This window comes from Mustelus asterias, chromosome 24 (assembly GCF_964213995.1).
Source record: "Mustelus asterias chromosome 24, sMusAst1.hap1.1, whole genome shotgun sequence".
NCBI lineage: Eukaryota > Metazoa > Chordata > Chondrichthyes > Carcharhiniformes > Triakidae > Mustelus > Mustelus asterias.
The window spans coordinates 55,426,729-55,453,228 of NC_135824.1; the positions used below are offsets into that span (position 1 = coordinate 55,426,729).

General features: G+C 49.3%; 1 protein-coding gene and 1 non-coding gene across 2 annotated transcripts in view; both read right to left on the reverse strand.

The window, feature by feature from the left end:
- Positions 1–23,295, reverse strand: part of LOC144511500 (uncharacterized) — an 81,623-nt gene extending 58,328 nt beyond the window's left edge. Inside the window, exons 1-2 of the mRNA XM_078241886.1 lie at positions 23,146–23,295; positions 17,082–17,273 (exon numbers count right to left, since the gene is read on the reverse strand). Of these exons, the coding sequence (XP_078098012.1) occupies positions 17,082–17,273; positions 23,146–23,295 (342 nt within the window). The remainder of the gene's footprint in view (positions 1–17,081; positions 17,274–23,145) is intronic.
- On the reverse strand, positions 7,096–7,168 carry trnak-cuu (transfer RNA lysine (anticodon CUU)). Its single transcript has one exon. It is a non-coding gene; the product is annotated as a tRNA-Lys (tRNA).
- Positions 23,296–26,500: the final 3,205 nt, after the last annotated feature.

Here is a 26,500-nt window from a genome sequence, read left to right on the forward strand (position 1 = left end):
TGTCATCTGAAATATATTTTTCTTTGTAGAAAAGTATATGCTTTTCTATTGAATAAAAAGTCCATGTTTAAACACACACCCGTTACTGTTAGATATTTTTTGAGAGAAATGGCAGTGTCCAATCCGCCCACACGGTCTGTTCCTAAACTCCAAATCAGCAGCTGCACGTCACCATGGTCACCAGATGCTGAGGAGTTTGATGTTCTGCGTGTCGCTTCACGAATCCAGATGTTATTTTAGAAGCTGGCAAAGGGCCTTCTCTCGACCAACTCCATACTGGCCCGTAATTCTTCCGGTTGATGTTTGTGGGATCTTGCTGTGCGTAAATCGGCTGCCGTTGTTGGCTAGCTTAACATCAGCAACAGAGCTGCAGGGCACTTAGGGACAGGAGGAGGCCATTCAGCCCCTCGAGCCAGTTCTGCCATTCAGTGGGGTGATCTGTGACCTTTAACTCGTGCCCCTTTGACTGACGTAAATCTTACCAATCTCAGAATTAAAATTAACAGTTCAGCATCAGTCGCCATTTTCAAAAGAATTCCAGACTTCTACCACATTTCTTCACCCAAAGGGTTGTGAATCTGTGGAATTCCCTGCCCAGTGAAGCAGTTGAGGCTACCTCATTGAATGTTTTTAAGGCAAGGATAGATAAATTTTTGAACAGTAAAGGAATTAAGGGTTATGGTGAGCGGGCGGGTAAGTGGAGCTGAGTCCACGAAAAGATCAGCCATGATCTCATTGAATGGCGGAGCAGGCTCGAGGGGCCAGATGGCCTACTCCTGCTCCTAGTTCTTATGTTCTTATGTTGTATGTTCGTGTATGAGAATTTCCTAAAATTCATTCCTGAAAACCCTGGGAGATGAAAGATAAATGTATGGGGTACAAGTGCTCCTTGAGGTATGGTTTTCAGTGCCAGTGAGGAGGCAATGTTTAGATTCTCTCTTGTTGGAGAGAACCTAAACAGCACCCCAGGTTCAATTCCAGCCTCGGGTGACTGTGTGGAAATTGCACATTCTCCCCGTGTCTGCGTGGGATTCCTCCCGGTGCTCCGGTTTCCTCCCACACTCCAAAGATGTGCAGTTGAGATGGATTGGCCGTGCTAAATTGCCCCTTAGTCATAGAGGTTTACAGCATGGAAACAGGCCCTTCAGCCCAACTTGTCCATACCACCCTTTTTTTTTAAACCCCAAAGCTAATCCCAGTTGCCCGCGTTTGGCCCATATCCCTCTATACCCATCGTACCCATAAATGCTTTTTAAAAGACAAAATTGTACCCACCTCTACTACTACCTCTGGCAGCTTGTTCCAGACACTCACCATCCTCTGTGTGAAAAAATTGCCCCTCTGGACCCTTTTGTATCTCTCCCCTCTCACCTTAAACCTATGCCCTCTAGTTTTAGACTCCCCTACCTTTGGGAAAAGATATTGACTATCTAGCTGATCTGTGCCCCTCATTATTATATAGACCTCTATAAGATCACCCCTCAGCCTCCTACGCTCCAAAGAAAAAAGTCCCAGTCTATCCAGCCTCTCCTTATAACTCAATCCATCAAGTCCCGGTAGCATCCTAGTAAATCTTTTCTGCACACTTTCTAGTTTAATAATATCCTTTCTATAATAGGGTGACCAGAACTGCACACAGTGTTCCAAGTGTGGCCTTACCAATGTCTTGTACAACTTCAGCAAGACATTCCAACTCCTGTATTCAATGTTCTGACCGATGAAACCAAGCATGCTGAATGCCTTCTTCACCACTCTGTCCACCTGTGACTCCACTTTCAAGGAGCTATGAACATGTACCCCAAGATCTCTTTGTTCTGTAACTCTCCCCAACGCCCTACCATTAACTGAGTAAGTCCTGCCCTGGTTCAATCTACCAAAATGCATCACCTCACATTTGTCTAAATTAAACTCCATCTGCCATTCATCAGCCCAATTGATCAAGATCCCATTGCAATTGGAGATAACTTTCTTCACTGTCCACCAAGCCACCAATCTTGGTGTCATCTGCAAACTTACTAACTATGCCTCCTATATTCTCATCCAAATCATTAATATAAATGACAAATAACAGTGGACCCAGCACTGATCCCTGAGGCACACCGCTGGTCACAGGCCTCCAGTTTGTGTCCAAAGATGTGCAGGTTAGAAGGATTGGCCATGCTAAATTGCCCCTTAGTGTCCAAAGATGTGTGGGTTAAATGGATTGGCCATGCTAAACTGTCCGTTAGGGTCCAAAGATGTGTAGGTTCGATTTAGCACGGCCAATGCACCTACCTAGCACGTCTTTCGGACTGTGGGAGGAAACCGGAGCACCCGGAGGAAAACCCATGCAGACACGGGGAGAACGTGCAAACTCCACACAGACAGTGACCCAAGCCGGGAATCGAACCCAGATCCCTGGCGCTGTGAGGCAGCAGTGCTAACCGCTGTGTCAGATGGATTAGATATGGTAGATGTGTGGGATAATGGGGATGGAGAGGGCTTGGATAAGATACTCTCAGACAGTTGATGCAGAATCGATGGGCTGAATGGTCTCCCTCTGCACTGTAGGGATTCTATGAGCAAGTAAATTCATTCGCTGTATTTAAACTGTATTGTTAAAGTGAAGTTTGTTTTGATAAAAGCTTCCTAAGTGTGTCATAGAATCACAGCTGGAGTGAAACCCTCACTCTGATGCCAGAAGAAACAAACATAGTTGATAGAATAGAATAGAAACCCTACAGTGCAGAAGGAGGCCATTCGGCCCATCGGGTCTGCACCGACCACAATCCCACCCAGGCCCTACCCCCACATATTTTACCCGCTAATCCCTCTAACCTATGCATCCCAGGACTCTAAGGGGCAATTCTAGTCAGACTTCATAACATAATTTGGGGTTTCTGCTCTGGTCCCTGAACTCTCTCCCACAGAGAGCGGTGGGGGTGTGGGGGGGGGGGGGGGGGAATGGTGGGTCATCGAATATATTCAGAGCTGAGTTAGACAGAGTTTTGATCGACAAGGAGAGGTGGGGGGGGGGGGGGGTCGAGCGTTATGGGGGGGACAGATAGGCAAGTGGAGCTAAAGTCACAATCCAATGGCGGAGCAGACTTAATGGGCTGAATGGCCTACTCCTATTTCTTATGATCTCTCATTTGACTGTGTGATTGTCACACTCTACCCAGTACCCAGGAGAGTGAAACCCAGGCTGATGGTCAGAGCCTGTGCTAGCACCAGCGACCCTCCAATTTTACTGAGCCTGCTGCCCTCCAGCTGAAATTGGCTTGCCCCGGCTGAGGGTCGTCTTTCATCTGAGTGAACCCTCAGCCTAAAGGATCATCGAATCCCTACAGTGCAGAAGGGGGCGGCACGGTAGCACAGTGGGTTAGCACTGCTGCTTCACAGCTCCAGGGTCCTGGGTTCGATTCCCGGCTTGGGTCACTGTCTGTGTGGAGTTTGCACATTCTCCCCGTGTCTGCGTGGGTTTCCTCCGGGTGCTCCGGTTTCCTCCCACAGTCCAAAGATGTGCGGGTTAGGTTAATTGGCCGTGCTAAATTGCCCCTTGGTGTCCCGGGATGTGTAGGTTAGAGGGATTAGCGGGTAACATGCAGGGATATGGGGATGGGGCCTGGGTGGGATTGTGGTCGGTGCAGACTCGATGGGCCGAATGGCCTCTTTCTGCACTGTAGGGTTTCTATGATTTCTATGAAGGAGGCCATTCGGTCCACCGAGGCTGTGCCAACAACAGTCCCACCCAGGCCCTATTCCCATAACCCCACGTATTTGCCCTGCTGGCACTTAAGGGACGTATCGGGGGAGACATCGGCCCATGGTAAACATGGCCATTAGTTTAAGTTTTATTTATTAGTCACAAGTAAAGCTTACATTAACTCAGCAATGAAGTTACTGTGAAATTCCCCGAGTTGCCACACTCCGGCGCCTGTTCGGGTACACCGAGGGAGAATTTAGCAAGGCCGATGCAGCTAACCAGCACGTCTTTCGGACTGTGGGAGGAAACCGGAGCACCCGGAGGAAACCCACGCAGACACGGGGGAGAACGTGCAAACTCCACACAGACAGTGACCCGAGCCGGGAATCGAACCCGGGTCCCTGGCGTTGTGAGGCAGCAGTGTTAACCGTTGTGCCACTGTGCTATCTTGGCCACAAATAAACCTGTTGGACTTTAACCTGGTGTTGTGAGACTTCATACTGTGTTCACCCAGTCTAACGCCGGCATCGCCACATCATGACGATCTTGGTGCAAGAGAGCGATGATGGGTTTAATGTGAACCATGATGTGGAGATGCCGGCTTTGGACTGGGGTAAACACAGTAAGAAGTTTAACAACACCAGGTTAAAGTCCAACAGGTTTATTTGGCAGCAAAAGCCACACAAGCTTTCGGAGCTCCAAGCCCCTTCTTCAGGTGAGTGGGAATTCTGTTCACAAACAGGGCATATAAAGACACAGACTCAATTTACATGAATAATGGTTGGAATGCGAATACTTACAGCTAATCAAGTCTTTAAGAAACAAAACAATGTGAGTGGAGAGAGCATCAGGACAGGTTAAAGAGATGTGTATTGTCTCCAGACAGGACAGCCAGTGAGACTCTGCAGATCCAGGCAAGTTGTGGGGGTTACCGATAGTGTGACATGAACCCAATATCCCGGTTGAGGCCGTCCTCGTGTGTGCGGAACTTGGCTATCAGTTTCTGCTCAGCGACTCTGCGCCGTCGTGTGTCGCGAAGGCCGCCTTGGAGAACGCTTACCCGAATATCAGAGGCCGAATGCCCGTGACCATCCTGAAACCCATTGTACAAAGAACCCTCAGCTTTTGTCGCGACACTACGGACTTCCTACAGAAACTGAGCACACATGGAGCAGTTGAACCAGGAGCACTCCTCGTCACAATGGATGTCTCGGCACTCTACACCAGCATCCCCCATGACGATGGCATTGCTGCAACGGCCTCAGTGCTCAGCGCCAACAACTGCCAGTTTCCAGATGCAATTTTACATCTCATCCGCTTCATCCTGGACCACAATATCTTCACCTTCAACAACCAGTTCTTCATCCAGACACACGGAACAGCCATGGGGACCAAATTCGCACCTCAAAATGCCAACATCTTCATGCGCAGGTTCGAACAAGACTTCTTCACCACACGGGACCTTCAACCGATGCTATACACTAGATACATCGATGACATTTTCTTCCTTTGGACTCATGGTGAACAATCACTGAAACAACTCTATGATGACATCAACAAGTTCCATCCCACCATCAGACTCACCATAGACTACTCTCCGGAATCGGTTGCATTCTTGGACACGCGCATCTCCATTAAGGACGGTCACCTCAGCACCTCACTGTACCGCAAGCCCACGGATAACCTCACGATGCTCCACTTCTCCAGCTTCCACCCTAAACACGTTAAAGAAGCCATCCCCTACGGACAAGCCCTCCGTATACACAGGATCTGCTCGGATGAGGAGGATCGCAACAGACACCTCCAGACGCTGAAAGATGCCCTCATAAGAACAGGATATAGCGCTCGACTCATTGATCAACAGTTCCAACGCGCCACAGCGAAAAACCGCACCAACCTCCTCAGAAGACAAACACGGGACACAGTGGACAGAGTACCCTTCGTCGTCCAGTACTTCCCCGGAGCGGAGAAGCTATGGCATCTCCTCCGGAGCCTTCAACATGTCATTGATGAAGACGAACATCTCGCCAAGGCCATCCCCACACCCCCACGTCGTCTTGCCTTCAAACAACCTCAAACAGACCATTGTCCGCAGCAAACTACCCAGCCTTCAGGAGAATAGTGACCACGACACCACACAACCCTGCCACAGCAACCGCTGCAAGACGTGCCGGATCATCGACACGGATGCCATCATCTCACGTGAGAACACCATCCACCAGGTACACGGTACATACTCTTGCAACTCGGCCAACGTTGTCTACCTGATACGCTGCAGGAAAGGATGTCCCGAGGCATGGTACATTGGGGAAACCATGCAGACGCTACGACAACGGATGAATGAACACCGCTCGACAATCACCAGGCAAGACTGTTCTCTTCCTGTGGGGGAGCACTTCAACGGTCATGGGCATTCGGCCTCTGATATTCGGGTAAGCGTTCTCCAAGGCGGCCTTCATGACACACGAGGCACAGAGTCGCTGAGCAGAAACTGATAGCCAAGTTCCGCACACATGAGGACGGCCTCAACCGGGATATTGGGTTCATGTCACACTATTTGTAACCCCCACAGTTGCCTGGACCTGCCGAGTTTCACTGGCTGTCTTGTCTGGAGAACAATACACATCTTTTTAGCCTGTCTTGATGCTCTCTCCACTCACATTGTTTTGTTTCTTAAAGACTTGATTAGCTGTAAGTATTCGCATTCCAACCATTATTCATGTAAATTGAGTCTGTGTCTTTATATGCCCAGTTTGTGAACAGAATTCCCACTCACCTGAAGAAGGGGCTTGGAGCTCCGAAAGCTTGTGTGGCTTTTGCTGCCAAATAAACCTGTTGGACTTTAACCTGGTGTTGTTAAACTTCTTGGTGTGTTTAATGTGAACGTGATGTGGAGTTTTTAATGTGAACACCAGGGGGCAGCAAGATGATTCTTTTGCAACAATTCATCTTGCGCAGTTGAGTTGATCTTAAACTGTTTTTAAGGTCATTTGGTTTTAACTGTCTGGGAGGATATGGTTTTTAATTTGTTCCAAACCTCATAATTCAGTTTGTTACACCATTTTAAATGTGATAATGACCAGAAAATTTTAAATAAGAATCATCATAGAATCCCTACAGGACAGAAGGAGGCCATTCGGCCCATTGTGTCTGCATCCCAGCCAGGCCTATCCCCATTTAAGTTACCCTGCTAATCCCTCTAACCTATCACATCCCAGGACACTAAGAGACACATTTAGCATGGCCAATCCACCTAACCCGCACATTTTTAGACTGTGGGAGGAAACCCACGCAGACACGGGGAGAATGTGCAGACTCCGCACAGACAGTGACCCGAGCCGGGAATCGAACCCGGGTCCCTGGCGCTGTGAGGCGGCAGTGTTAACCACTGTGCCACCCTAAAGCAATGACGCCCAACGTGGGGTTCGAACCCACGACCCTGAGATTAAGAATCTCGTGCTCTACCGACTGAGCTAACCGGGCACATCGCGTCAGCATCACAGGACTCAACTTTTGATTTTTCTTCATTAATTCTTGGGATGTGGGTTAGACCCAGCATTTATTACCCATTCCCCAATTGTCCTTTGAGAAGGTTGAGGGAGGGAAGGGCTGCACAGTTAGCGATGCCGTCGCTCAGTGGACAAGTTAAACTGAGGTGGACGTAAATGTTCCCACGGCGCTTATATCGAAGAACGTCAGGTAATTCCAGGGCATCACGGTGACACAGTGGGTTAGCGCTGCTGCCTCACAGCGCCAGGGACCCGGGTTCGATTCCCAGTTTGGGTCACTGGCTGTGTGGAGTCTGCACGTTCTCCCCGTGTCTGCGTGGGTTTCCTCCGGGTGCTCCGGTTTCCTCCCACAGTCTGAAAGACGTGCTGGTTAGGGTGCATTGGCCCAAACAGGCGCCGGAGTGTGGCGACTAGGGGAATTTCACAGTAACTTCATTGCAGTGTTAATGTCAGCCTACTTGTGACACTGATAAATAAATAAATAGAGGAGATTTACCAGAAAAAGGTGCCAGGGATGAGGGAGCGCCGGTGATGTGGAGTGACTGGGATCATTCTCCTTGGAGTGGGGAAGGTTGCAAAGCACTGCTGCCTCACTGTGCCAGGGACCCGGGTTCAATTCCAGCTCGGGGTACTGTCTGTGCAGAGAGTGCGTGTTCTCCCTGTGTCTGCATGGGTTTCCTCCAGGTGCTCCAGTTTCCTCCTGCAGTCCAAAGATGTGCAGGTTAGAAGAATTGGCCATGCTAAATTCTCCCTCAGTGTCCAAAGATGTGTGGGTTATTATTATTGTGTCACAAGTAGGCTTACATTAACACTACAATGAAGTTACTGTGAAAACCCATGCAGACATGGGGAGAATGTGCAAACTCCACACTGACAGTGACCCAAGCCGGGAATCGAACCCGGGTCCATGGCGCTGTGAGGCAGCAGTGCTAACCACTGTGCTACAATTGATCTTGCTAAATTGCTCCCTTAGTGTCCAAAGATGTACAGGTTAGGTGGATTGGCCATGCTAAATTGCCCCTTAGTGTCCAAAGATGTGTAGGTTGGGTGGATTGGCCATGCTAAATTGCCCCTTAGTGTCCAAAGATGTACAGGTTAGGTGGATTGGCCATGCTAAATTGCCCCTTAGTGTCCAAAGATGTGTAGGTTGGGTGGATTGGCCATGCTAAATTGCCCCTTAGTGTCCAAAGATGTGTAGGTTGGGTGGATTGGCCATGCTAAATTGCCCCTTAGTGTCCAAAGATGTGTAGGTTGGGTGGATTGGCCATGCTAAATTGCCCCTTAGTGTCCAAAGATGTGTAGGTTGGGTGGATTGGCCATGCTAAATTGCCCCTTAGTGTCCAAAGATGTGCAGGTTAGATTTAGAGGTGGTGGGAATTTGAAAGGGAGTTTTATTTTGACGGAATGAATCGGGGACTTTCCCGTGGCATGAGGGGCTCGATTTTCAAAGAACTGACAAAAATTCGACAGTGAAGCGAGTCTCTTTTTTTTAAAACTAAATTTGCAGTGAGTTACAATCTGAAACGCACTGCCTTAAAAGGGACGATGGAAGTGTGTAGTGACTTTCCGTTGGTCTACCCTACAAAAATGAGGGTGCAGCGATGGCTGTTTGTCTGGGCGGACATGATGTGGAGATGCCGGCGTTGGACTGGGGTAAACACAGTAAGAGTTTTAACAACACCAGGTTAAAGTCCCAACAGGTTTATTTGGTAGCAAATGCCATTAGCTTTCGGAGCGCTGCTCCTTCGTCAGATGGAGTGGAAATCTGCACAGGGGGGAAACTATTGGAAAGTGAAAAGTGCTGTTGTGTTTGAACTTCAAGGATGCGGGTGTTGTATTACCGCATCCCACACTGCTTTCATTTTGTCAGGGCTTACAGGAAACTGGTAATACGACCATTATTAATTCAAGAGAAAATGGGGAAGCTGGGACAGATAAGAGGCAGATAAAGGACTGCTCAACAGCAGGCAAGAGTCAGTAACTGGCAGCACACACGTCAATAGTTTATTGCAACACTATCTCGCCCTCTGTTACACAAACCGGAGGGGATCTCAGCAACATATCGATCGGGTCGCACATCTCTGCACAGATTGCCTTTCAGCTTTGTTTCTTTTTTTGTTGTTGTTGGCGTTTTTTTTGCCTTTCGTCAGGTCTGAATGACAGGCGGTTGAGGGGGGAGGTCAGGTCCCTGGCCCGCTGGCCGCACCAAAGGTTTCACCGCTGTGCTCTTTGTTCTGGGTCCACCTCAGGTCAATGTGATTTCGGGAATCGGTCACGGAATCATAGAAATAGGGGTGGCACAGTGGGTTAGCGCTGCTGCCTCACAGCGCCAGGGACCCGGGTTCGATTCCCGGCTTCGGGTCACTGTCTGTGTGGAGTCTGCATGTTCTCCCCGTGTCTGCGTGGGTTTCCTCTGGGTGCTCCGGTTTCCTCCCACAGTCCAAAGATGTGCGGGTTAGGTGGATTGGCCGTGCTAAATTGCCCCTTGATGTCCAAAGATGTGCGGGTTAGGTGGATTGGCCATGCTAAATTGCCCCTTAGTGTCCAAAGATGTGCGGGTTAGGTGGATTGGCCATGCTAAATTGCCCCTTAGTGTCCAAAGATGTGCGGGTTAGGTGGATTGGCCATGCTAAATTGCCCCTTAGTGTCCCGGGATGTGTAGGTTAGGGGGATTAGCGGGGTAGGGTAAATGTGTGGGGCTGTAGGGATAGGGCCTGGGGTGGGATTGTGCTCGGTGCAGACTCGATGGGCCGAGTGGCCTCTTTCTACACTGTAGAGGTTCTCATAGAAACCCGACTGTGCAGAAGGAGGCCATTCGGCCCATCGAGTCTGCACCGTCCACAATCCCACCCAAGCCCTATTCCCGTAACCCTCACATAATTACCCTGCTAATCCCTCTGAGGGGCAATTATGTGCACATCTGACCTGCACATCTTTCAGACTGTGGGAGGAAACCGGAGCACCCGGGGGAAACCCACGCAGACACGGGGAGAATGTGCAAACTCCACACAGACAGTTGAGCTTTGACAAAGGGTCGTCTGGACTCGAAACGTCAGCTCTTTTCTCTCCTTACAGATGCTGCCCAGACCCGCTGAGATTTTCCAGCGTTTTCTCTTTTGGTTACTCACAGACGGTGACCCGAGGCCGGAATTGAACCCTGGTGCTGTAAGGCAGCAGTGCTAACCACTGGGCCACCGTGCCGCAGTGGCAGAAGGGTCGAGAACGAGGGGGCACCAGTTTAAGGCGGTTGGCAGAGGGGCCTGAAGTGACACCAGGAAAAACCTTTCTCACTCAGCGAGCGGCTGGAGTCTGGAGTGAGCTGCCTGAGAGTGTGGGGGAGGCAGGTTCAATCGAGGCTTTCAAAAGCGAATTGGATCATCACTTGATGAGGGAAAATTTTCCGGACTTGCAGGGAAAAGTGGGACCAGCGGAATTGTTCAGTCTGGGAGCTAGTATGGACATGATGGACTGAATGGCCTCCTCCTGTGCTGTAATCATTCCAAAAGTGCACCACTGAATGTGTCAGAATCAAAGTAAACTTTATTTATTAGTCACAAGTATGCTTTCATTAACACTGCAATGAAGTTACTGTGACAAAATGGAGGCTTTGTGAGTAAAATTATGAGAGCAACTGTGGGCGTTAGTGAGCATCTGAGATGTTTGAACCAAGTCACAATGTGACCATAACCCAGTGCGACAGTCAACCTAACGCACTCTACTCCAGCAAAGTTACAGCCAATCTTGTGGGCACACTCTCCCTCTTAACACACTGGCTCCCACACACACGCATGCACACACACAGTCTCTCACACGCTCTCTATAACATACTCAGCCGCACTCCCTCACACACACTCTTACTCACAAACCCTCGATCTCGGACTCTGATACTCCGAGTCATCCAAACCTGATTCTTATTGTGCAATGGTTACAGCACAATGAGGCCATTCACTCCATCATGTCCGTACTGACCCCCTGATGGAGCAAATCACCTGGTTCTGCACCTCTGCCTTCACCCCGCAGCCTTGAACTTGCTCCCCCTGCACATAACAATCCAATGGCCTTTGGAAAGCCTTGATGGGACTTGCCTCCACCACGCTCTCGGGCAGCGCAACCCAGATCCCAACCACTCGCTGCGTGGAAAAATTTCTCCTCGTGTCTCCATTACTTCGTTCGCCAATTAAATCTGGGCCCCTCTCATTCTCGACCCTTCCACCAGCGGGGAACGGTTTCCCCCTCTCGACTCTGTCCGGTCCCCTCGTGATCTTGAACACCTCTATCCAATCTCCTCTCAGCCAACTCTCTGAGGAAAACAGTTCCAGCTTCTCCAGTCTGTCCAGGGAACTGAGGTTTCTCATCAGTGGAACCGTTCTGGTGAACTTACACACTACCTGGTCTTAGTTTTTCTGTTTTGAGTCTGGGAATCCCTTTGATCTACGGTGGCACCTTCCCCCGCTGCCCAAGTTGGGATCAGCTGACCAGTTGTGGACCCTGGGCCCTCCCCAATACCCCAAGCTGTGCAGGTAAAGGAAGGGCTGTGAAAATGTCTTGGGGAGTCGGCAGGAGAGAAGGACGAGGATTTGGGGGGGGGGGGGGAGTGGGGGGGCTAAAAGTGAGAGTTGACATGAGAAAAAAAATAATTAAATGTAGCCTTAAAGGGACGATGGAAGCAGGTTTCAAGAGTGACTTTCCGTTGGGCTCTCCTACAAAAATGAGGATGCAGCAATAACTATTTGTTGGGGTGGGTTACAGGGGGAGCTACTGCAAAGTGAAAAGTGCTATCCAAAGTTGTGTAGGTTGGGTTGATTGGCCATGTTAAATTGCCCCTTAGTGTCCTGGGATGTGTATGTTAGAGGGATTAGTGGGGTAAATATGTGGGGTTTCGGGGATGGGTGGGATTGCTGTCGGTGCAGACTCGATGGGCCGAATGGCCTCCTTCTGCACTGTAGGGATTCTATGGTTTCAGGGTGAGAAATTGGTTGGAAGAATGCGATGGCTTCTCTTCCCTGTCCTGAACCGTTACACCTGGTGTCTCTTGAGGATTTATCTTTGACCCACGTGCTGCTGCCCATCTGAAGGCAGATAGAATTTCTTTTTTATTTATTCGTTTGTGGGACGTAGGTGGGCCAGCATTTATTGCCCATCCCTAATTGCCCCAACTGAGAGGCTTGCTAGGCCATTTCAGAGGGCATGCTTCAAGAGTCAACTACATTGCTGTGGCTCTGGAGTCATGTGCAGACCAGACTGGGTAAGGACAGCAGATTTCCTTCCCCAAAGGGACATCAGTGAACCAGATGGGTTTTTCCGACAATGGTTTCAAGGTCATCATTATACTTTTAATTCCATTTTTTTATTGAATTCAAATTTTACTATCTGCCATGGCGGGATTCGAGCCCAGGCCCCCAGAGGAGTCTCTGGATTACTAGCCTAGCGACGATATCACTACACCACTGCAAGAGGTGGGAGGGCATGAAATTTTGGTGGGTTGGCCACACGATCAATCCCTGACACCTTCCCGTGCCCACCAGAAATACGTTCTGGGCAGGGAAAGCCCTGGTTGACCTTCCCAACATGCCTCCACTTGACCTTCCCAACATGACCTTCCCAACATGCCTCCACTTGACCTTCCCAACATGACCTTCCCAACATGCCTCCACTTGACCTTCCCAACATGACCTTCCCAACATGCCTCCACTTGACCTTCCCAACATGACCTTCCCAACATGCCTCCACTTGACCTTCCCAACATGACCTTCCCAACATGCCTCCACTTGAGACTCTCAACTGGCCAATTAACAACCACTTAACCTCTGCGGTAAAATTGTACGGGCTGCATGTCCGCTTGAGGAGGGCAGTCCCTGGATGTGCGCAACATTGAGGACATAGCATGGAGGTGGCCAACTGTGCCCTTTCTTCCAATATTCCCCAGCCAGCCATTAACTTTCTCCTTGGTCCTGGGACTCTCTGGGGCTGCTGTTCCGACAACAGCCACTTCCTCCTCCCTTGGGCCGTCAATCACAAGAGCTGCTGGCCGCTGATTGGCTGGTGGGACCCCTCCCCTGGGACTTGATTCTTGGGGAAAGCCCATTGGTGTCCCCCACATCTGCCAGATTGGTATCAGACCCAGCAGTCTTTCCAAAGAGGCAGCACAACTATCCAGTCAGCAGGTGAGACCCTCACCCTCTATGCGAGATCCCATTCCCCATCAGTTTTCACAGCTATGCTGACACCAGGTTCTACTGTCAACATTACCCCCCTCGACTCTGCCTGCTTATCTGACATCCTTTTTATTGTTCATTTGTGGGACATGGGTGTCGCTGGCTGGGCCAGCATTTATTGCCCATCCCTAGTTGCCCTTGGAGGGCAGTTGAGAGTCAACCGCTCTGGAATCACATGTAGGCCAGACTGGATAAGGAAGGCAGATTTCCTTCTCTAAAGGACATCAGTGAACCAGATGGGTTTTTCCGACAATGGTTTCATGGTCATCAGTAGATTCTTAATTCCAGATATTTTTTATTGAATTTAAATTCCACCATCTGCCGTGGCGGGATTCGAACCCGGGTCCCCAGAACATCAGCCGAGTTTCTGGATTAATAGTTTAGCGATAATACCACTAGGCCATCGCCGCTCTCTGTGGATCCCAGTAAAGTTAAAGTTTATTTTGTTCATCACAAGTCGGCCTACATTAACACTGCAATGAAGTTACTGTGAAAATCCCCTAGTCGCCACACTCCGGCACCTGTTCGGGTACATAGAAACATAGAAAACTACAGCACAAAACAGGCCCTTCGGCCCCACAAGTTGTGCCGAACATATCCCTACCTTCCAGGCCTACCTATAACCCTCCATCCTATTAAGCCCCATGTACTCATCCAGGAGTCTCTTAAAAGACCCTATTGAGTTTGCCTCCACCACCACTGACGGCAGCCGATTCCACTCGCCCACCACCCTCTGTGTGAAAAACTACCCCCTAACATTTCCCCTGTACCTACCCCCCAGCACCTTAAACCTGTGTCCTCTCGTAGCAGCCATTTCCACCCTGGGAAAAAGCCTCTGAGAGTCCACCCGATCTATGCCTCTCAACATCTTACATACCTCTATTAGGTCTCCTCTCATCCTACGTCTCTCCAAGGAGAAAAGACCGAGCTCCCTCAGCCTATCCTCATAAGGCATGCCACTCAATCCAGGCAACATCCTTGTAAATCGCCTCTGCACCCTTTCAATCTTTTCCACATCGAGGGAGTACATTGAAGGAGAATTTAGCACAGCCTATGGGGAGAACGTGCAGACTCCACACAGACAGTTTTATTACAGAAAAGTGCTATATAAATGCAAGGTGTTATTGAGTCGATTGGAGCAGAATACGGAGTCTCATTTTCAAAGTCATGGATTGTGTCAGCGATTTATTTTTACATTTGCAATGCAAATTCCTACACCTAGAATCTAATCATCACTTGTGAGCTTCTGTGTTTTTTGGAAACCCTTTCTAATTTTACTGTTCATGAACATTCGGCAGGCACAGTGGGTTAGCACTGCTGCCTCACAGCGCCAGGGACCCGGGTTCAATTCCTGGCTTGGGTCACTGTCTGTGTGGAGTTTGCATGTTCTCCCCGTGTCTGCGTGGGTTTCCTCTGGGTGCTCCGGTTTCCTCCCGCAGTCCAAAGATTTATAGGTTAGGTGGACTGGCCATGCTAAATTACCCCGTAGCGTCCAAAGATGTGTAGGTCAGGTGGATTGGCCATGCTAAATTGGCCCTTAATGTTAGGGTGATTAGCAGGATTAATATGTGGGGTTCGGGTCTGGTGGGCCTAACCCCCCCTGGTAGGCTCGATGGGCCAAATGGTCTCTTAGTGGGGATTCTATTTGCCCCTGTCAGCAGAACTCCCCTCTCAACAAAAAATTTATATAGGGCCTTTCACTACTGAAGGAATATCCCTAAATATTTAACAGCCAACGGAATATTTTGTTTGAAGTGTAGTCACTGCTATAATGCAGCAAACTTGGTGATGGTGTGCGCACAGCAAGATCCCACAATCAGCAAGGTGATCGTGACCCGATCATTCGTGTGGGGTTTTACTTGTGTGTGATGTTGATTGAGGAATAAATATTGACCAGTGGAGCTCCTCTTTGAGTAGCGGCCATGGGATCTTCTGCCTGACTTCAGCTTAGTGTCTCTCTCTCTGTCCCCCGGAAGACGGCACCTCCGACTGTGTGGCACACCCTTGGCACTGCCTGGGTTCCTGTGCTTGAGCTGAGCGGAGTGAAAATGGCTGTTCCCGAGGTGAGTGTGTGTGCCACTCATGGAGTCAGGAGGAATGTGAGAGACCCGGGGAGGGGGTGGGTTTGGTAGAACGGGAGACAAAAGCGGGTTCAGAAATAAAAGATTTCAAAGTTTTTCCCAGCACTTTTCAGGAGGTGATGCGTGTTAACAGATATTCTTTCCCCAGCGACTCGGGAGCCACGTACCCTGCTGGAGGAGCGCTGCGATCGCTGGCACAGACTTACAATGTACTTAACCCGAACCAACCCCACCGGTTACACACCAACACTCAAGTTGTCTCACGGCGCACTCAGTCAAGCCAAGGAGCAGAACCCAGGGTGTGAGACGACTATCGTGGGTGGAGTTGCCTTTGATTTAATCCAAGTCGAGAGAAGGAAATTAATACCATTCTTGGATCAGGTACCTATGTTGTGGTTAACGCAATCCTCCTCCTCCGCCCTGCCTTTGAGGCTGCCCTTGTGGGTGGGTACCGGGGTCGTGAAGGGGGCAAGATGTTTTTGCAATCATTTCAAATTCAATCTCCCCCCCCCCCCCCCCAAACTGCGTACATTGCTACCCCCGACTCTACCCACCACCTTTCTCTGCCATGTTAGATAAAGCCATGATGTGGAGATGCCGGCGTTGGACTGGGGTAAACACAGTAAGAGGTTTAACAACACCAGGTTAAAGTCCAACAGGTTTATTTGGTAGCAAAAGCCACACAAGCTTTCGGAGCTCCAAGCCCCTTCAGGTGAGTGGGAATTCTGTTCACAAACAGGGCATATAAAGACACAGACTCAATTTACATGCATAATGGTTGGAATGCGAATACTTACAGCTAATCAAGTCTTTAAGTTCCCCCCGTGTCTTTCCTCTGGGTGCTCCAGTTTCCTCCCACAGTCCGAAGGACGTGCCTGTTAGGGTGCATTGGCCGTGCTAAATTCTCCCTCAGTGTAACCCGAACAGGCACCAGTGTGGTGCGACTAGGGGTTTTTCACAGTAACTTCATTGCAGTGTTAATGTAAGTCTTACTTGTGACACTGATAAGTAAATTCAAACTTTAGTTCTGGACTCCTCCAACATTGGGAACATTCTTTCTGAATCTTTATTTTAATTATTAGTCATAAGTAAGGCTTACATTAACACTGCAATGAAGTTACTGTGAAATTCCCCTAGTCGCCACACTCCCGCACCTGTTCAGGTCAATGCACCCTAACTAGCACATCTTTCGGACTATAGGAGGAAACCGGAGCACCCGGAGGAAACCCACGCAGACACGGTGAGAACGTGCAGACTCCACACAGACAGTGACCCAAGCCGGGAATCGAACCCGGGTCCCTGGCACTGTGAGGCAGCAGTGCTAACCACCCTGTCTAATCCTGTTAGAATTTTCTAAGTTTCTATAAGATCCCCTCTCACTCTTCTAAACACGTATTGTCCGAGTGCGAATCACTTCAGTCACATCAGTAGGAAAACAAATACCCCGCTGGGAATCAGCGGAATGCGGCAACCCCGTGCATGGGTAACAGTCAACAAAATGTCTGGTGGGGGCCGCGCTCAGAACCCAGATGAGCCGCATGTGACACCACAGCCCCCCCCCCCCGCTGCCCCCCAGGCTAGGTTTGCCCACCGCTGGTTTGGATTTGAGTGGGGCTCGGACCCAAGAAGCCTCCTGACTCCTGGAGGCCGGGACTGTTGTCCGCTGACTGACCTCTTGGGGAAGGAGCCAGGAGGGGAGACGATCGGCTGTGAAACCAATACCCCGGCATGAGTCAGCGCCTTCAGGAGAGGCGAGGACAGAGGACGAGTGATTAATGACTTCCTGTTGATAAAATCATGGGGCATAAATCTGTCAAGAGTTCCCTCAATGGCAGGCCAGGTGTGAAAACTTAATTTCTCATTTTCAAATGTCAGGTTTTTTTTACTGTGCGCCTTCCTTTCCCGCTGCAGGCTATTATTGTTAAAATGCAGAAGCTTGTTGCTTATAAGGCAGAGCGGGTGGCCTTAATGAGCTCTCCGTGCCAGTGTGGCACGTCTGCCATCCACCGCTGCCTCGCTGGCAAATCTCCCTCGGCGTTCCTCATCAGAAGTTAGACTACATCCCAAACAATGCAGAGATTTATCCGGGTTGCAGGGAGGCCAGAGCTGTGATTTTCCAGCCACGCTCGTCCCGAAACTGGAAAATCCTGCCCGACTTTGACAGACCTTTCCACGGTCCGCCCCCTCGATTCCCGTGGCAGGGCGGTACGGGAAAGTTTGCCCTTGTGTCATTAACTCTGTTCAGGTTTACAAAAATCACAAATGGAAGGGTAGAGTGTGGTGGAAATAATTTTTTGAGGTGTGTGTATTTCAATGCCAGGAGTATTGTGGGGAAGGCAGACACGTGGAAATATGACATTATAGCCATTAGTGAAACTTGGCTACAGGTGGGGCAGGACTGGCAGCTCAATGTTCCAGGGTTCCAATGTTTCAGGCGGGATAGAGGCAGAGGGATAAAAGGTGGGGGGGTGGCATTGTTGGTCAGGGAAAATGTTACAGCGGTACTCAGGCAGGATAGATTAGGGAGTTTGTCTACAGAGGCCCTATGGGTGGAGCTGAGAAACAGGAAAGGTATGACCACATTAATGGGCTTGTATTATAGACCACCCAATAGTCAGCGAGAATTGGAGGAGCAAATCAGTGGAGAGATAGCTGACAACTGCAAGAAACACAAAGTTGTGATAGTAGGGGATTTTAATTTTCCACATATAGATTGGGACTCGCATACTGTTAAGGTTTAGACGGGGTAGAGTTTGTAAAATGTGTTCAGGAGAATTTTCTACATCAGTATATAGAGGTGCCAACGAGAGAGGATGCGATATTGGATCTCCTATTGGGAAATGAGTTAGGGCAGGTGATGGATGTGAGTGTGAGGGAACACTTTGGATCCAGTGATCATAATGCCATTAGTTTCAACCTGATCGTGGATAAGGATAGATCTGGTCCTCGGGTTGAAGTTCTGAACTGGAAAAAGGCCAAATTTGATGAAATGAGAAGGGATCTGGGAAGTGTGGATTGGCACAGGTTGTTCTCTGGTAAGGATGTAAATGGAAAGTGGGAGGCCTTCAAAGGAGAAATTTTGAGAGTGCAGAGTTTGTATGTTCCTGTCAGGATTAAAGGCAAAGTAAATAGGAATAAGGAACCTTGGTTCTCGTGGGAGATTGTAACACTGATTAAGAGGAAGAGAGAGTTGTATGAAATGTACAGGCAGCAAGGAACACATCAGATGCTTGAGGAGTATAAAAAGTGCAAGAAGCTACTTAAGAGGGAAATCAGGAGGGCTAAAAGAAGACATGAGGTTGCTTTGGCAGACAGAGTGAAGGAAAATCCAAAGAGCTTCTATAGGTATGTTAGGAGCAAAAGGATAGTGAGGGATAAAATTGGTCCTCTTGAAGACCAGAGTGGTCGACTGTGTATGGAACCAAAAGAGATGGGGGAGATACTAAATGGTTTTTTTGCATCCGTATTTACTGAGGAAACGGGCATGGAGTCTACGGAAATAGGGCAAACTGGTAGGGAGGCCATGGAACCTTTACAGATTAAAGGGGAGGAGGTGCTCGCTGTCTTGAGGCAAATCAGAGTGGATAAATCCCCAGGACCGGACAGGGTATTCCCACGGACCTTGAGGGAAGCTAGTGTTGAACTTGCAGGGGCCCTGGCAGACATATTTAAAATGTCTGTATTCACGGGGGAGGTGCCGGATGATTGGAGGGTGGCTCATGTTGTTCCGTTGTTTAAAAAAGGTTCCAAAAGAAATCCGGGAAATTATCGGCCAGTAAGTTTAACGTCGATGGTGGGCAAGTTATTGGAAGGTGTGATAAGGGATAGGATCTACAAATATTTGGATAGACAGGGACTTATTAGGGAGAGTCAACATGGCTTTGTGCGTGGTAGGTCATGTTTGACCAATCTATTAGAGTTTTTCGAGGAGGTTACCAGGAAAGTGGATGAAGGGAAGGCAGTGGGTGTTGTCTACCTGGATTTCAGCAAGGCCTTTGACAAGGTCCCTCATGGGAGGTTAGTTAGGAAGGTTCAGTCGCTAGGTATACATGGGGAGGTAGTAAATTGGATAAGACACTGGCTCAATGGAAGAAGCCAGAGAGTGGTTGTGGAGGATTGCTTCTCTGAGTGGAGGCCTGTGACTAGTGGTGTGCCGCAGGGATCGGTGTTGGGTCCATTGTTGTTTGTCATCTATATCAATGATCTGGATGATAATGTGGTAAATTGGATCAGCAAGTTTGCTGATGATACAAAGATTGGAGGTGTAGTGGACAGTGAGGAAGGTTTTCAAAGCTTGCAGAGGGATTTGGACCAACTAGAAAAATGGGCTGAAAAATGGCAAATGGAATTTAACGCAGACAAGTGTGAGATATTGCACTTTGGAAGGACAAACCAAAGAAGAACGTACAGGGTAAATGATAGGACTCTGAAGAGTGCAGTTGAACAGAGGGATCTGGGAATACAGGTACAGAATTCCCTAAAAGTGACGTCACAGGTGGATAGGGTCGTAAAGAGTGCCTTTGGTACATTGGCCTTTATAAATCGGAGTATCGAGTATAAAAGTTGGAGTGTTATGGTAAGGTTATATAAGGCATTGGTGAGGCCGAATTTGGAGTATTGTGTACAGTTTTGGTCACCTAGTTACAGGAAGGATGTAAATAAGATTGAAAGAGTGCAGAGAAGGTTTACAAGGATGTTGCCGGGACTTGAGAAGCTGAGTTACAGAGAGAGATTGAATAGGTTGGGACTTTATTCCCTGGAGCGTAGAAGATTGAGGGGAGATTTGATAGAGGTGTATAAGATTTTGATGGGTATAGATAGAGTGAATGCAAGCAGGCTTTTTCCGCTGAGGCTAGGGGAGAAAAAACCCAGAGGGCATGGGCTAAGGGTGAAAGAAGAAAAGTTTAAAGGGAATATTAGGGGGGGCTTCTTCCCGCAGAGAGTGGTGGGAGTGTGGAATGAGCTGCCGGATAAAGTGGAAAATGCACTTTTAACATTTAAGAAAAACTTGGACGGGTTCATGGATGAGAGGGGTGTGGAGGGATATGGTCCAAGTGCAGGTCAGTGGGACTAGACATAAAATGGTTCGGCACAGACAAGAAGGGCCAAAAGGCCTGTTTCTGAGCTGTAATTTTCTATGGTTCTATGGTTTATGGGGAGGCGATGGCCTAGTGGTACTAACTATCGCGAGACTATTAATCCAGGGAAACTCAGCCAACGTTCTGGGGACCTGGGTTCGAATCCCGCCACGGCAGAATGCGAATTCAATTTTTAAAATATCTGGAATTAAGAATCGAATAATAACCATGAAACCAAAAGAGAAAATGCTGGAAAATCTCAGCAGGTCTGGCAGCATCTGTAAGCAGAGAAAAGAGCTGACGTTTCGAGTCCGGACGACCCTTTGACAAATGCTCTTTTCTCTCCTTACGGATGCTGCCAGACCTGCTGAGATTTTCCAGCATTTTCTCTTTTGGCTTCAGATTCCAGCATCCGCAGTGATTTGCTCTTACAACCATGAAACCATTGCCGATTGTCGGAAAAACCCATCTGGTTCACTAATGGCCTTTAGGGAAGGAAATCTGCCGTCCTTACCCGGTCTGGCCTACATGTGACTCCAGAGCCACAGCAATGTGGTTGACTCTCAACTGCCCTCTGAAATGGCCGAGTGAGATACTTGGTTGTGTCATTTGCGACAAAGTCAATTAGAAGGAATGAAACTGCACGGACCACCTGGCACGACCTAGGCGTCGGAAAAGACCGTGGCAACAATCAGCCCTAACGGCATCGTGGGTCAACCCACAGAACATGGACTGCAGCGATTCAAGAAGGCAGCTCACCACCACCTTCTCAAGGGGCAACTAGGGATGAGCAATAAATGCTGGCCAGCCAGCGACGCCCATGTCCCGTGATTGAATAAAGAAAAATCCCATTTCCCTACCACCCCTGCGCTTGCTGACCTGCGCCAGCTCCCGGTCCTCCTATAACATTTTGATTTTAATATTCTTGTCCTGGCTTTCTGATCGCTCCATGGCCTAATCGCTCCACCGCCATCCCCCTCTTTCCCCTGCCCCCTCCCATCACCCCCCATACCCCCCAGCCACCTCCCCATTTCTGTAGCCTCCAACCCCCACAGCCCTCTGAGGTACCTCTACCCTCTCATTCTGGCCTCTTGTACAATTCCAGTCTTAACCGCTCCACCTTGGCTGTTTTAGCTGCCTGGGTCCCAGTCTCTGGAATTCCCTCTCGGAGCAGGCTCTGGCGTTAGGCGTTGACACCAAGGATGAGCCATGATCACGTTGACTGGCGGAGCTATTCTTGTTAAAATACATAAGTTGATTGCTTGTAATCCACCTAACCTGCAAATCTTTGGACACTAAGGGGCAATTTAGCATGGCCAATCCACCTAACCTGCACATCTTTGGACACTAAGGGGCAATTTAGCATGGCCAATCCACCTAACCTGCACATCTTTGGACACTAAGGGGCAATTTAGCATAGCCAATCCACCCTAACCTACACATCTTTGGACACTAAGGGGCAATTTAGCATGGCCAATCCACCTAACCTGCACATCTTTGGACACTAAGGGGCAATTTAGCATGGCCAATCCACCGAACCTGCACATCTTTGGACACTAAGGGGCAATTTAGCATGGCCAATCCACCTAACCTGCACATCTTTGGACACTAAGGGGCAATTTAGCATGGCCAATCCACCTAACCTGCACATCTTTGGACACTAAGGGGCAATTTAGCATAGCCAATCCACCTAACCTGCACATCTTTGGACACTAAGGGGCAATTTAGCATGGCCAATCCACCTAACCTGCACATCTTTGGACACTAAGGGGCAATTTAGCATAGCCAATCCACCCTAACCTACACATCTTTGGACACTAAGGGGCAATTTAGCATGGCCAATCCACCTAACCTGCACATCTTTGGACACTAAGGGGCAATTTAGCATGGCCAATCCACCTAACCTGCACATCTTTGGACACTAAGGGGCAATTTAGCATGGCCAATCCACCTAACCTGTACATCTTTGGACACTAAGGGGCAATTTAGCATAGCCAATCCACCTAACCTGCACATCTTTGGACACTAACGGGCAATTTAGCATGGCCAATCCACCTAACCTGCACATCTTTGGACACTAAGGGGCAATTTAGCATAGCCAATCCACCTAATCTGCACATCTTTGGACACTAAGGGGCAATTTAGCATGGCCAATCCACCTAACCTGCACATCTTTGGACACTAAGGGGCAATTTAGCATAGCCAATTCACCTAACCTGCTCATCTTTGGACACTCGGGGGCAATTTAGCATGGCCAATTACCCTTAGCTACACATCTTGGACATTAAGGGGCAATTTAACATGGCAAATTCTCCTAACCCATACATCTTTGGACACTAAGGGGCAGTTTACCATGGCCAATCCACCTACCGGAACATCTTTGGACTGTGGGAGGACACAGAGCACCCGGAGGAAACCCACGCAGACACGGGGAGAACGTGCAAACTCTGCATAGACAGTCACCCGAGGCCAGCACCGGGTCCCTCATGCTGTGAGGCAGCGGTGCTAACCACTGTGCCACTGTGCCACCATGCTGCCCCGATACATTTGCAATAGGTGCAGGCTGCCCTCTGGTACCTCCAGCCAAGAGTCCATTCTTGCCAGTTCAAACTGGACAATGATGTGGCCAGCACGGATTTCGTAGTGGACCACAATACATTTCATGTGCCCACTCACATATCCCAGCATGCCTCGATGGCCACGTTCATCCAACCAGTGAACACTCATGGATCCAGCCGGCCACTCCAGTGCAGTACTGAGGGAGTGCTGTACTGTCGTTGGTGCCGCCTTTTCAGATGAAATGTTAACCAAGCATTGCTGGAAAAAGAGACATGCAGTCAAAGCTTTTCATCTTGCACTCATCAGGAGAGATTCACAATAGTACCTAATCTCAAAAGAAACAACAATTTATACCGCATGAGAAGAGACTGCTGATTGGTTGGCTTGTGGACTCATAGAGGCATTGCCATGGAGAATGCAGCAGGGAACAGTTAACTGCTAAGCCATTGTTCACCTTTGAACCCAGGTCGACTCTTGGTTGCCATGGGGGATGACTCATTAAATGTTAAATCATGGCCCTGTCAGCCTGTTTAATGTTTAATGTGTGATTTGGAGTTCATCTAGAGGATAACATTCCTCCCTGGTCGATCCGCAAAGATCTTCCCTCTTCACAGCTATGGCCTGAACACATGATCCAGGCAGCAGCACCGAGAGGGAGGGCACACTGCCACTGGTGCCTTGCAGATGAGACGCGACACTGAAGACCCCCTCTTCTCCCCACACCCCCCCCTCCCCTACTGCCCAGGTGGGGGCAAAAGATCCCTGGTTGGCAGAAGGGACAGCATTGATCTCTCGGCCAAAATCACGTCTATCTAATCAGTGCCGCATTGCAGTGCGTGGGATCTTGCTGTGTGCACTGTACTTTCCTACACTGGCTGCTGGGTGCCATGGGATGTCTTGAAGATGGGAGGGGGTGGGGAGGTGGTTAAAGATGCCACAGAAAAGTAGGCTTTCCTTTCTATCAAAACATGGGTGTCATGGTGGCACAGTGGTTAGCGCTGCTGCCTCATAGCGCCAGGGACCTGGGTTCAATTCCCGGCATGGGTCACTGTCTGTGCGGAGTCTGCACATTCTCCCCATGTCTGTGTGGGTTTCCTTCGGGTGCTCTAGTTTTCTCCCACAGTCCAAAAGACGTGCTGGTTAGGTAAATTAGCTGTGCTAAATTGCCCCTCAGTGTACCCGAACAGGTGCCGGAGTGTGGCAACTTGGGGATTTTCACAGTAACTTCATTGCAGTGTTAATGTAAGTCTACTTGTGACACTAATAAATAAACTTTAACTTTAAAACAGGCTCCGCCGGGTGCTCCGGTTTCCTCCCACAGTCTGAAAGACGTGCTGGTTAGGGTGCATTGGCCGTGCTAAATTCTCCCTCAGTGTTACCCGAACAGGCGCCAGAGTGCGGCGACTAGGGGATTTTCACAGTAACTTCATTGCAGTGTTAATGTAAGCCTTACTTGTGACGCTAATAAATAAACTTTGCAAGCACTTGAGAAGGTGCTCAGGGAATGAAACAATTTGAGGTGAGATCGGGTGTATTTTGCATTAACTTGCTGAAATGTCAGTCCAGCCCTCGGAGAGGGTCGGGGTCTAATGTCAGTGTATTCGAAACCCCTTCAGTGCAAATATTTGGATCTCTGTTCCCCCTGCGGAACTGTCAGTCACTGTCAGTCACTGTCAGTCACTGTCAGTCACTGTCAGTCACTGTCAGTCACTGTCAGTCACTGTCAGTCACTGTCAGTCACTGTCAGCTCTGTGCGAATTGTTTGAAGGGAGGCTTGGCTTTTACAGGGAATATTACTGGTTAAAACCTCGGGATTGGCCTCGTCCTGCCAGGGTGCGAAATCCATAAGCACAATCTGCCGCCTCATTGCGCGTCCGACAGGAGGCGGCGGAAGGGGCGCGCGCGGCGCTGACGGATCCTCTTTACAGCCAGAACCGTCAATGTGATAAACTATACACACTGCTCCCCCTTGGCTGTGAGCGAGGGCCCCCAGCGCGTTAAGTGCAAGTTCTTCATTTGTATCACTGACTGCCTTTCACCTTCTCCCTCCCGCAAACCAACACCCCCCCACCCCCCCGCCTCGCCCCGCACCCCGCCCCCCCCACCCCCCGAGCCATCCCCCCACCCCGTCTCTCAGGCAGCTCAGTTTACCTACCCTCTGTTAACGGTGAGACAAGAGAATAATGTCCTTAAAAACCTTTCTGATAGGATTAAAAACCTGACTGGCTCAGCTCCTTTTCCCTGCCTCTCTCGATCTTTCTCCTTCTCTCGCTCACCCTCTTTCCTGGTCTTCCCTTCTCCCTCTTTTTCTTTCCCCTCTCTCCCTTCATTCTCCTCTTTCCGCTGCCATTTTCTCTCTTCATGCCTGTTTCTCTCTCCTTCTTGCTTTCTCTCTTACCTCTCTGCTTTTCTCTCTCCCTCTCTCTCATAGACTCCATACAGTGTAGGAGGAGGCCATTCAGCCCATCGTGTCTGCACCAGCTCTCGAACAGAGTATCTTGCCCTAAGGGGCAATTTAGCATGGCCAATCCACCTAACCTACACATCTTTGGACACTAAGGGGCAATTTAGCATGGCCAATCCACCTAACCTGCACATCTTTGGACACTAAGGGGCAATTTAGCATGGCCAATCCACCTAACCTACACATCTTTGGACACTAAGGGGCAATTTAGCATGGCCAATCCACCTAACCTGCACATCTTTGGACACTAAGGGACAATTTAGCATGGTCAGTCCACCTAACCGGAACATCTTTGGACACTAAGGGGCAATTTAGCATGGCCAATCCACCTAACCTGCACACCTTTGGACACTAAGGGGAAATTTAGCATGGCCAATCCACCTAACCAGAACATCTTTGCACTATGAGAGGAAACTAAAGCAGCTGGAGGAAACCCATGCAGACACGGGGAAAACATGCAAACTCCACGCAGACAATCACCCAAGGCCGGAATTGAATCTGGGTCCCTGGCGCTGTGAGGTAGCAGTGCGAACCACTGTGCCACCCTTTCATTCTGTGCCTCCCTCTTTCTAGGTTCAAGTTTATTTACTAATGTCGTAAGTAGGCTTACATTAACACTGCAATGAAGTTACTGTGAAAATCCCCTAGTCGCCACACTCCGGCGCCTGTTCGGGTAACACTGAGGGAGAATTTAGCATGGCCAATGCACCTAACCAGCACATCTTTGGACTGTGGGAGGAAATCGGAGCACCCGGAGGAAACCCACGCAGATGTGGGGAGAATGTGCAAACTCCGCACAGACAGTGACCCGAGCCAGGAATTGAACCCAGATCCCTGGCGCTGTGAGGTAGTAGTGCTAACCTCTACGCCACCATGCACCCTTTCATTCTGTGCCTCCCTCTTTCTATC